Below are 13,575 nucleotides of genomic sequence, written 5' to 3' on the forward strand. Positions count from 1 at the left end.
CATACTGGTTTTCTCGAACTGTCACCATAGAATTTAGGTGTTGGGCTTCGACGGGTAAAACACTATACGAATTATTGTCGGAGGTAACGTCTGCCAGGATGGCCTCTATCATGCTCATTACTTCTCGTTTATTATTTAATTCCACTGTACTAAAATAAATTCAGGGACTTGGAATCACTTCAACATTGTCATAATATTCCGATGTATTTCTCGTTTGAGATGATGTAAGGTTGATGGTGGCTGCTGTCGATGATGACGAATGCGATGATCGTGGTGACGGTGGGCGGTATAAAAGTTGTTGGGAAAAGAATTGTTGTTGTCTTTTAGTAACTGGAATTAGCGAAGAGTTATGCAAAAAACATTTATGTTTGTGTTTCACCGGTTGTTGATATTGATGAGGATAATGAGCCTCTATTTCACCGACCGAGTTACTAACTGATTGTTCGGTTATTTGTTTAGTCTTAGTTTGTCTGTTCAACATAATGATACCGTAGTCTGTATATATTCTTGTTGAAAAACGCAACCGGAATATAATAATTAAGATACCTTACCAATGTATTTATAGTAAAACAAAACAATATAAAAAAATTCTAAAAAAATCATTAACCCTGCACCCTGGAAAAAAAAAATATATATACGATAACAAAAACACTACCTATATTTTATTGTTTACACTGTATAGTTTTTTATTCAAGTGCCTGTGGGGAGTGTTGAAAATCCTAGGCTACTTTCTCAAACAGAAGAAAAAAAGAAGCTCCTCAGAAAACCTAAAAATTTCTTAACAAATGGTGAGTTAAGGCGGAGACTGCACTGGATCTTTTTTAGGTCTCTCCAGTCAATACGCTAGCACCAATCATCGTTGGGCCATATGCGTTCACTGATTCCTACGTCAATGAGGTGACAGGTGTAAGGTGACGTGGAGGTGTCGATGATGATGTTGAAGGCGTGGAGGTCCATGTGGGCGTAACCAGCAGCGTGAAACTCAGCGAGGGCAACGCGGGTTGCGTCGTAGGCCTTCTGGCGATGGTGGACGTCATACTTGAAGCAGCTTAGAAACGAATCTAAACGCACGCCCTGGCAGTACTGCATGACGATGGCGTGGGGCTCGGTTGTGACGCCGTACAAGAGAGGCGCGCCCCCCGCCCCGGCCAGCTCGTGTAGGACTCGGGCCTCCTTGGTGTTGGCCTTGCCGGTATGGAGGATCTTCACTACCACCTCCGTCACGTCCCCATTGCCTAGGGTGAGCTGACCATGGTGGCTCACCCCGAACGCACCGGCGCCAACATTTCGTACAAGACGAAGGCTGTCCCAGGTGAGCTGAGGTAGATCAGTTCCTCCACTGGTGGAGGTGGTGGAGCTGGAGGAGTTGTGGGAAATATTATTGAGTTGAACAGGAGAAGTCATCTTGGTCCTGGGATGGTTTTTGTCCTTCTCGAACAATTATTTATATGATTACAAATCGAATCTTAAGGTAAGCTCTGAATTTGAGGAGTAAGATACATAATGAGGTTGGAATATTGAACATAACAGTCGTGAGATCTATATCTACATCACTACAAATAACACCACCCATCACCACTATACTTAACACCATCCATCATCACTACATATAGCATCGTCCATCATCACTAAATATAATGCCATCCATCATCACTACATATAACACCATACATCATCACTACATATAACGTCATCCACCATCACTACATAATTATAACACCTTCCATCATCACTACAGATAACACCATCCATCATCACTATACTTAACACCACCCATCATCACTATACTTAACACTATCCATCATCACTACACATAACATCGTCCATCATCACTACATATAACACCACCCATCATCACTACATATAACGTCATCCATCATCACTACATATAACGTCATCCATCATCACTACATATAACGTCATCCATCATCACTAAATATAACACCACTCATCATCTCTACATATAATACCATCCATCATCACTATACTTAACACCATCCATCATCACTATACTTAACACCATCCATCATCACTATACTTAACACCACCCATCATCACTACATATAACACCATCCATCATCACTACATATAATAACCACCCATCATCACTACATATAACACCATCCATCATCACTACATATAATAACCACCCATCATCACTACATATAACACCATCCATCATCACTACATATAATAACTATCCATCATCACTTCATATAACACCATCCATCATCACGCTGGTGGAAGCCGGTTGTGGTGTTTGTGTTGTTACCAGCAGAAATACAGAACCTGTGGCCATAGATAATGTTGATGTACACAGTCAAACCTTATTTTTAGGTTAAAATAAATTGCTGCCCAAGTATCATCGTGTGTATTTACTTGCTGGGTGCCAAAATGATACAAAAGACCGATAACTCCAACCAATTACCACTAACTAAAAAAGTTTCTAGGTAATACTTTTGAAGAGGTGCACGGGTTAACGAGGAACATTCGAAAAAATTTCAGTAGAGAAAACTTTTTTTTAAGAACTTAATTTATTTTAATAATAGCTCACTATTCTTGTTAATTGCTGCCCTGTGTTCTGTAATTAGACCTATCATAGTACTCTTTTGCTCAAATTTGTTTGCGGATGAGTCCGTACCATGATAGGGAGCTCACAATCCAAGAAAATGACTACTGTGAAAGCGAAGAAGTTGGTTTGCACCGATGCTTATCATGTTGGGGATTTATTTGGTTACGATGCTTTCAAATCGACTATGAAATCGGTCCCCAGTCCATGGAGATGTTAGGGTTGGCCAAATAAAGGCAGTACTGTCGCTTAGTACGGCTTAGTCATAATAATAACTGCCAACATTGATTAGGTTGATTGTAAGCTGTCATTAAATGTCAGTAGGCGAGTAGCATTGGGCGACGGGGCGAAACAATTGTGTACAGTACTGTAATGTACTCACCTATATGCGAATATGATGACTTCATAGTAGTAACTGTGTTGATGTTCTATATTTAGTCGTCAAGTTTCCTCTTCTTTGGGCGACCTTTTGCTTTAATTAAGTTTCCAATTTTGGCCAAAATTTTTCGTGTACTCCCACATTGCAACCAACACACAACCTGGCACATTCTGCATAATCACTTGCTTATTTTATTGTCTAACAGACAATGTCATCGGTCTGGAATTAAGTTAAATATTCGGTGGGGTGATTATTATGCTTAGGTATATTCCTAGGTCTTACACTCCTTGGCATTTTCTGGGGGATAAACACGTACCCACCCACTCATTTCAAGACGGAATCTCTATCTTTACTATCACTTATTAGTGTGTTATCACTCGAAATTTTGGTGTCTATTACCAGAAAATCACTACTGTTATCTGTATCACTCATTTTCTAAAACCATTTACCTATAAATCTCTTAAGACTTTCGGATGGAAGACAACAGAAACCCGGAATTCGTTCACTAACCGTTTTAATGGAAGCACAAACTGAAAAATTCTGAATCTGAAATTATCTGAGCTCGTAAATGAATGGTATAATATGGCAACGGCGACGTTTAGAGAAAATAAATTACATTTCCTCCCCTATACTTAAGAGCGCCTTGGAAAGGAGAGAAAATTACAGTCTTTGCTCTACGTGGGTTTAAAAAGAAAGAAAAAAGAGCGAACTACTTTGTTTCGGATAGACAACTCAAATCAGCTGCTCCGGTATTCTTCCGCCGCATTGGTCAACCAACTGCGCTAGTCTGGTTTGTTGTGAGCGAATTTTAACATCATTTTATTCATAAAACCTTATCAGACCCCTTTGATAATGACTTAAACGTGCCTACCAAGTGATATTTGTACATTTGGCAAGAAATAAGCCAAGAAAAGATATTAATCTTTTAGTAAAAACGGATGTCTTAAAAGTGTTTTGATGCTGGAGAAGACATCGCCAGAGCGCTTGACACACCTTCGTCGGTAAGTGTTATTGATATTTAAAATTAAACATTTAATTCGGTAGCAATATACCACTTGTAGTAGCTTATAGTAACTGTTTTATACTTTAGTATAAAAAATCATAATTTCAAGAATAACCCATGACCTTTTCAACAATTTATAACTTAAATATTACGTGGTTTTCGTCCTGGGTATCACACTTCCAACACCGCCACGACTGAACTGTCATGTAATACTTAACTCGTTATACTCTTGGAAACGATTTACCTAACAAAAAATCTACAGAAAAAAAATCGTTTCTTACCTGATGAATAGAAATAAGTTGGTAGGGGAATTCCATCTCTTACCTTTTGAATTGAAAGAAGTGGGTTAGAGAAATAATGACTCAAACCATCATCCTACCTAACATTACCTAAAGCAATGCACTTCCTCCTAGGACAGGATAGGTTAGGTCAGGTAGGATTAGGTAGGCTTTCATTGGTTTATCTAATTTGCAATAAATACACTACTTCACGCCAAGCGATTTAATTTTGTTTGCCGTTTCTTAGCGATTCCACCTTTTTCTTGCATCCACCCCAATAAAGTAAGATAACAAATATAACCTTTCAAAACTATAGGTCAGGTTAGGTAAATGTGGTTGTTTTTTTATCTTATTCACAATAAATCATTTACGTCACCGAACTAATTATAATAATACGAGAATTGCCGTAAATGCGGGTTGCTATTTTTTGGTATATTATTATTATTATTATTATTATTATTATTATTATTATTATTATTATTATTATTATTATTACATAAGGCACTGCTACTGCTGTTTTTTTTCGTTGTGTTCATTTAACGGAAATGTTAATGTCTATGAAATATCGTTTGTCATTTGCAGCGCACATAATAAACAGCTTTCGCGATGGCTCCCCGCGTCGTGTAGAAACTTTTTTAGTATGAAAATATCGGAAAACCAAAAAAGTAGGGAAATTGCAATTCCTCTACCCATTTCCTTCTATTATGAAGTAAGAAACAAGTTTTATTCTATATACAATTTCGCTAAAGTAGCTCCTTCCTATGAGTCTGACAACTGAAGTCCGATAAACTGCCGTTGTACAATTGGGGTGTTTAATTGTAGCGGTGACTGCCAGACTGCAATTATAGGTTGTTTATTAAAGATTACGAACCAACGAAACCTAACTTAATAATCTTAGAATATTTTCCTTCAAGTTTAAGGAAAGTTAATTTAATTTGATTGGTTTGTTTTACATCTTTTAAAAGTCAAATTCGGATTTCCGAGGAAAAATACCAATTTCTGAGGGTGAATGTGTTAGTCTCGAGGTAAGGAAACGTCTCCTAGTTTATACCATCAGGTCTACAGTATGTTAAAATATATTTGGCTATGTAGTACATAATGTTCGTTCGACGTTAATCGGTTTCCGGTAATAATGCTGTCGGCCATTTTGGAAGTGGAGCCTGTGGGTGGTGGCCTAATCGTCCATGTCAGTGTTATTATTGGTTGTAAAAACAGGGGTGGGATGGATAGAATTTATTTAATTTATCAACAACAATAACCAACTAAGGAAATAAAAAAAAATCCAAAATACACATCGCATTTGACTTCCAAGAATCACCATGGCAACATTACCCATACACCCTTGTTTGCTCATTATATTTTGTAAAGGTAATTATAATATCAATTAAGTTTACACTATTTCGTTTTGAAAATCTTGGGTACTTATATAGATTACTTGATTATGTTTATGCGTGAGTGTATATATAAGCAACATCGAAAAAAAAACCATACCATAGTTTTAAGTGTAACATCGTGCAGCATAGTTTGTGTTGATACGAGGTTCCTGCCCACTTTCTGTATGTCCCATGACCACTCGGTTTTATCAGTCTTGTACGGGTCAGTGACATTGATTAGACTACTAACGTTGTCCAAGGTATCACAGAACTAAACATTTTATGATCTTCCTTTTCCATTTCAGATCGAGAAATGTAGTTTCGATATTTAAATAGTACAAAATACTATGGTACTGTGCAAATAAATATTCAGTGTTTGTCAATTGTATGTTTACGTAAAGTTTATATCCGATATGGCGTGTGTAAACATGGATACCAGGAAGTCATGACGCCATCTAAAAATTTTATTTTACTTAGTGTTACACTGCTCTGGACGCACACATCCGACACAAGGCCAGGATTACATATTACCGTTACAGTGATTTTAATGATTCTCCTTAATTTTCAAAAATTATTATGACAAACTTGCAAAGCTACACCGAAAGGGAAAGTATAATAATAAAGAACTCAAAAAGCTCTATTTTTAAGGTATACAAGTTCAGTATGAGCTTTTGTGATTCTGCAGACATTCAAGTGGCTTTCTGGATTTGTGTACCTTTATACATTCTGCAGTTTATCATACTGAACTTTTCCAACGGCCTCATGTAAGGTGGAGGTGCAAGGAGGTGATGGTGGGTTTGGGAGGGGGAAAAAGGGTGAGGAAGGGGAGGGAGGTAGGGGAGATCAAATTAAAGGGAGAAGGAACGAAATAGTAAAAGGGTAGAGGGAAGGGAGCGGCTCACTCAGTAGCAACTCACACACCAACACAGCATAAGACCCTTGAATACTTATCACCAGTCGTTCAGGTCATACCTCCTTTTACTCTGAATATAAGGTAACTTTTACTACTCCCACTAACATGAAATAAATAAATTATAATTTATGTCTACTGGAGCAGTAACATGTCCACTACCCACCAGTAAAAGGACACAGCATCAATTTGGGAATATGTCTGAGGCCAACGCAGGAGTATCTGGTGATGTCCCGCACTACATGATCTTGTCAGGGCCACAGTACAGCAGCAGGCCAAGTCTCATGCTATATGTTAACAGATACAGTCCTCTGTTACACTGAACACACCGTCGGGCTGTCAGTACCACTCATCCTGGCCGTGAAGATTGTCACCTCATTAGCTGCCTGTTTGTAAATATTAAACTATGAAACATCTACATCACACCTCTAACCAGTGGTAATTAATGTTAATATTACTTATACCATAATGTGAAGCATCCGGCAATAAGTTACTAGGTACTACAAGCCTTATAACATTACATGAATTACTGAGGACTATATGCCTATATACTTTATATAAGTTACTTAGGACTATATAACTATAACATTAGTTTATATCTCCCACCCAGCGAGGATAATAGAAATAATGAAATATGAGTACTTGTGATCGTAATTCAAAACTTGTGCACCAGCTGACTAACGTCTTAGGTTGACTCACTGTATCTCCTTAACTCACAGAAACAAACACCAAAGTCTCGGTGTGTTGTGGACGCCACTATAAAATAAGTAATAATATATCAAGATATGACAGTAGATACTCTTAGCGTCTTAATGATGTTGCTCTATGCAAAGAAAGCCAGAGGAAAGAATAAAACCTTAAGTTATGTGAGCGACTGTTCATATTTTCTAAGCAGTCTGAATTTCAGGAGACTGAGAGAAGGTGGCCTGTGGGATAAATAATAAACATAAAAACTAATCTAATTTGCATTAAGACACATAAAAATAACTACTTTGCATTATAATAATAAGCCACCTTTTATTGTCTGTTGTCACTCTTAGTTGTTAATGGCACCTGACACCTTAATAGTACAGCAGTCTGATATGATGAATTACCTGTAGGGGTCATAAATATGTCCGACTCTACACGCTACAGTATATAGCATCATGACTTGTTTTATTAGTACATGGGATATTTCTCAATGTATATGGATAAAATTAGGAACTTGTATTATATGAACTAATGAACAAATTCTCATCTTTCAGTTTTTGTAATATAAACAATGAGATTCATTAGACTAAGTACAAGTAAAAAAAAATATTTTCCTCTCCTTTTGTACGATTGTATATATTAATTGAATATTAAATCGCGTTATGTTATGATTTATAACATATCGTTCATCATAACTTATGAGCAACGATAGCCTACTGTTTCACGGACACTAATTTAACATAAGATACAATAATTTAAAATAAGGGATTTTCAACAGCCTATTGATTACTGAACCGTTTATATCAAGTTATCTCAAGAACCTAGAGTATGGCGCCTCCCTCACGACTCTCTGAAACAGCTTCAGTAAGTATTCAGATGCTAACTGTCAAGAGTTCTGTGTAATATTGTACATTAAGCTGTAGTTTGCACACACTGTCCTGTCTGGAGCCTTGAGTATCATACACGTGCTGTACACATATTAATTTTGTTTTGCTAACTATCAGTATGAAATTTCAATCTAACCTAATTATCAATGAGTTATTTAATCTAACCTAATATAACCTAAACTACTTATGCCAACCCAATATAACCTAAGAAATCGACCCAACAAAACTATCATGAAATAATTCAACCTAACCTAACCTAACCTAAGCTCATATTTGTCTCCGGCTGAAGTATACCTGACCACCTTTATGTCGTCCCATTAGGAAGCTGATGAGGCTGTGTTATATTTGTTCCTCATTACAAAACGAATTTAATCTTTAAATAATGTTACAGCGGACGACACACACCTATTGCTGTGTTTGGTGACGGGTTGGTTAATGGTGACATGTTGGTTAATGTTGACGCGTAGGTTAATGGTGACGTGTAGGTTAATGGTGATATGTAGCATAAGAGTAAAGTGCTGGTTAATGGTGATGTGTTGGTTAATGGTGACGTGTTGGTTTATGTTGACCTGTTAGTTAATGGTGACGTGTTAGTTAATGGTAACGCTTGGTTAATCGTGACGAGTTGATGGTTAATGGTGACGTGCTGGCTAATGATGACGTGTTGGTTAATGGTCCCCCCACTTCATTTTGCTAAGGGTCAAGACTCGTGGTCCTGCCTCACTTCCAACCTACACCGCCTCACTCACCCCTCTGGCAGGTAACACACTCTGGTCCCACAACCCTCTGGCAGGTAACACACTCTGGTCCCACAACCCTCTGGCAGTATTTTACTCTGGTCCCACCCCTCTGGCAGGTAACACACTCTGGTCCTAACCCTCTGGCAGGTAACACTCGGTCCCACACACCCCTAGCAGGTAACACCTCTGGTCTAGCCCTCTGGCAGGTAGCACACTGGTCCCACCCCTCTGGCAGGTAACACACTCTGGTCCCACAACCCTCTGGTAGGTAACACACTCTGGTCCCGCACCCATCTGGTAGGTAACACACTCTGGTCCCACAACCCTCTGGCAGGTAGCACACTCTGGTCCCATAACGCTCTGGCAGGTAACACACTCTGGTCCCGCACCCCTCTGGTAGGTAACACAATCTGGTTCCACAACCCTCTGGCAGGTAACACACTCTGGTCCCACAACCCTCTGGCAGGTAACACACTCTGGTCCCACAACGCTCTGGCAGGTAACACACTCTGGGCCCGCACCCCTCTGGCAGGTAACACACTCTGGTCCCACAACCCTCTGGCAGGTAACACACTCTGGTCCCACAACCCTCTGACGGAGGTAGCACACTCTGGTCCCACAGCCCTCTGGCCAGGTAACACACTCGTTACAACCCTCTGTGGGTAGTCCACACCCCTCTGGCAGGTAACACACTCTGGTCCCGCACCCCTCTGGTAGGTAACACACTCTGGTACCACAACCCTCTGGCAGGTAGCACACTCTGGTCCCACAACCCTCTGGCAGGTAACACACTCTCGTCCCGCACCCCCCTGGTAGGTAACACACACTGGTCCAACAACCCTCTGGCAGGTAGCATACTCTGGTCCCACAACGCTCTGGCAGGTAACACTCTGGTCCCGCACCCCTCTTGTAGGTAACACACTCTGGTCCCACAACCCTCTGGCAGGTAGCACACTCTGGTCCCACAACGCTCTGGCAGGTAACACACTCTGGGCCCACAACGCTCTGGCAGGTAACACACTCTGGGCCCGCACCTCTCTGGTAGGTAACACACTCTGGTCCCACAACCCTCTGGCAGGTAACACACTCTGGTCCCACAACCCTCTGGCAGGTAACACACTCTGGTACCACAACCCTCTGGCAGGTAACACACTCTGGTCCCACAACCCTCTGGCAGGTAAAAAAAAATAACACTTAGTTAATATTTGTTAATGTTAGGTTAAGTTAGTTTAACTTTTCTATTTCACAATTCATTAATACCTAATATGATGAAGTACATGATCGCCGATGGCCAGTTAGAAGCTTAAAATAATACATAGAAGTTATCGATATTAGGCAATTATCCCTGTTTAGTTTAAGCTTTTACAAATCATCAATCGTTTTTGTCAAATAGAGATAACTTTTTGGTTTTACTACTACAACTTAATATAAATTCGTATATTGTAAGATTTTGTATATTTCTTTTCAGGACTTGCTTACTGCCATATGATGTTTAATTTATACTTTAAATAGGTTAGGTTAGGTTTGGTCAGGTCAGGTTACATTTTGTTTGAAGGTATTCATTTATTTGTACATTTATGATCTACAGGATCGTTTATGGCCGGTGAAAAGTTTCCCAAAAAGAGAAATACCTAGAATTTATCACTAACCGTCAATTATGCATATTTAGTGTAACATATAGTATATATTCCGTTTATATTTGTTTGTTTTCATATTATTTTAGTCAATTATTTGTTGACATTAAATTACAATAAGTAAATATTATTAAAAACAACACTGAAAAACACACAAGTGACTTTGTAACATATAATTAGGTCAAGATAATAATACAAATACAACGTGCTGGTCAATCTCCGAAAGAGTTGTCCGGGGGTCTAGCTAACCTCTGGTCGGGGCTTGACCAGCACGAAAAAAAACAAAAAATTATTTTGGTGATACGTGGTGTAATGGTCAGCATGCTCGACTTTTAAGCGAGTCGACCCGAGTTCGATTCCCAAGCAGGGTAGGACTGTTTTTTTTTTTTTTTTTTTACGTCATTTGTCTCTGTCGACCCAGCAGTAATTAGCGACCTGGATGTTAATCGATTAGTGGATTGTGATCGGGATAATGGTTAGCCAGTGCAGTTGGCGAGTTGTCCAGTCTTCTCGGATTATTCCTTGACGCTAGGTCATGCAACTCGTTAACTTAGGGCAGTGATTCCCAACGTGGGGCCTACGCCCCACTGGGGGGCAATTCAATAATAATAGGGGGGCAATATGAAAAATATAGTAATATCAACATTTTTTTTTATTTTACCCTATATGGGTAAAAATTATAAATTTATAGGGTAAAATTGTAATTACAACCTAGCTGAGCACAACAGCTTGTGCAATCTAGTCAAGTGTTCACCCACTAATGTTATCGTGCATCTGGCACCAGCTATATGCGTGGCTTCTGACTTGTTTAACTTTGCAGTTCTTCATCTGCTGTCAAGGAAGAAGGTGAGTTTTAGTCAGCTGCTCAACGCTCCCACTGAAGCTAAAAAAACAGAGGAAACTAACTACAACCAAATTAAATGTGCACAATAAAGCATGGAAGCAGTATTGAATTAAACACAAATGCAAGTTTCATGTTGATATAGTTATCTGTCTCTGTTTTTTAGCTTCACTGAGAGGGCTGGTTAAAGTGCTTTTCATTATGATTATTGATCTTGTTATTCTCTGAAAATAATGTATAAAAATAATCATTCATTGATCTTGTCACAGTAACATTAATTTAAAACTGTGAATATAAAGCTCAATATTTACTTGAAATGGAAACTGCATATTGACATTGTGCCTTGTATGTTACAGAAGTTAGATATTAAATTTATTTTCCTAAGTATATAAATATTTTATTTTCACTTTTCAGTTACCCCCATGATGCATAAAATGAACAGTGTGCACGCCAAAGAAAAAGTTCGCCAGTATTCAGATGAGTACTTGCTGTTTGGGTTCATACCAGCGACTCATGATGAAAGGTTGCCTTTTTGTCTGTTGTGCCACCAATGTTTGACTAATGAATCCATGAAGAGAGGTCGTCTCGAAAATCATTTGAAGGCAAAACACAGTATTCATGTTAATTCAAAACTGGAGTATTTTAAATCCCTAAAGGAGAAGTTTGAAAAAAGATCAACAATAAATTCATTGTTCTCTGCAAGAAGTGCAAGCAAGGATCGTGGTCTTGAGGCTAGTTATGAAATTTCTCTTCTCATAGCAAAATGTTGCAAAAATCATACAATAGGGGAGAATTTAATTAAGCCCGCAATATCAACTTTTCTGAAAGTAGTTCTTGAAAAAGATGACCAAGATCTCAAAAGCATGCCGCTCAGTAATAATACTGTTAGTAGCAGGATTGATGAAATGAGTTGTGATGTAGAAGTACAACTTGTTGAAAAATTAAAATATACAAATTTTTCAATACAGTTGGACGAATCAACTGTAAGATATAGTGAAGCTCTGTTAATGGCCTATGTAAGATATGTTGATAATGGAGAATTTATTGAGGATATGCTATTTTGCGAAGCATTAGAAACCACCACTATTGCAATTGATATATATAAGAAATTAAAAACATATTTAGATGATAAGCAGATACCAATGGAGAACATTATATCTTGTGCTGCAGACGGTGCTCCAGTGATGATGGGCAAGAAAAATGGAGTTTTAAAATTATTGAAAGACGACAATCCCCAAATGTTGTTAGTGCATTGTGTTATTCATAGACAAAATTTAGTTTCCAAAAAAGTTTCCCCTGTTCTAAACGAGACATTGAATGCAGTTATAAAATGCATCAACACTCTAAAAGCTAATGCCAAATGTGAGCGTCTTTTCAAACAATTTTGCAAGGATCAAAATGCAGACTATGTAAGATTATTACTTCATACTGATGTAAGGTGGTTATCAAAGGGGAATTGCCTGAAAAGATTCATGGAATTATTTGATATTCTTAGTGAGTTCTTGGATGACAAACCTTATATGACTCTGTTACTGACAGTTGATGGTAAAGCACTTGTCAGTTATTTAGCAGATATATTTGAAAAACTCAATGTCTTAAATAAGGAGCTCCAAGGAACAAATATGACTCTTGTTAATTCAAAGGCCAAGATATTTGGCTTTATATCATTTCTGGAATTATCCCAAGAAAATATTTCTGTCAAAAAATTTGAACAATTTTATTGGCTGAATAAATGTGAGGTAACAGATGCTACTTGTCTTGTTATTGTGGAGCACTTAAAAATAATGGTAAGCGATTTCAACTTCAGATTTTCTGATTTGAAAGAAATTAATTATCCATCTTGGATGACTCAGCCATTGCTAGTGGATCTGTCAGATGTAACCATGGAGTATCAAGGAGAACTTTCAGAATTACAAAATGATGACTCGATTAAAGCCCTGTTCAAAATAAAAGGAACAATGATGTGGCTCTGTGAAGAAACACAAGCTAAATATCCAAATACAAGTAGTTTGGCAAGAAAACTACTGTTACCATTCCCATCGTCATACTTAGTGGAATGTGGATTTAGTGCTGTGAATGACTTATTACTGAAGAAAAGAAACCGACTGGATATCACTAAACGAGGCGACTTGAGATTGAAATTAACAAAATTTCTGCCTCGGATAAAATCTCTTTGCAGTAGACATCTGGCTCAAGGGTCTCATTAATTGATTGTAATTGAATTTATTTAATCTGATGGTAGATATGTTATACACATTATAAAATGGATTT

General features: G+C 38.2%; 2 protein-coding genes across 2 annotated transcripts; one reads left to right on the forward strand and one right to left on the reverse strand.

Moving 5' to 3' along the window:
- Window positions 1-843: 843 nt before the first annotated feature.
- On the reverse strand, window positions 844-1,404 carry LOC121866929 (protein sevenless-like). The gene has a single exon (XM_042366680.1). It carries the CDS (start codon window positions 1,402-1,404, stop codon window positions 844-846), a length of 561 nt encoding a protein of 186 aa, XP_042222614.1.
- Window positions 1,405-11,738: 10,334 nt separating this feature from the next.
- On the forward strand, window positions 11,739-13,511 carry LOC121866930 (SCAN domain-containing protein 3-like). Its single transcript, XM_042366681.1, has one exon. It carries the CDS (start codon window positions 11,739-11,741, stop codon window positions 13,509-13,511), a length of 1,773 nt encoding a protein of 590 aa, XP_042222615.1.
- The last annotated feature ends 64 nt before the right edge of the window (window positions 13,512-13,575 follow it).

Source organism: Homarus americanus, unplaced genomic scaffold (genome assembly GCF_018991925.1).
Source record: "Homarus americanus isolate GMGI-L3 unplaced genomic scaffold, GMGI_Hamer_2.0 scaffold50709, whole genome shotgun sequence".
Classification (NCBI taxonomy): Eukaryota; Metazoa; Arthropoda; class Malacostraca; order Decapoda; family Nephropidae; genus Homarus; species Homarus americanus.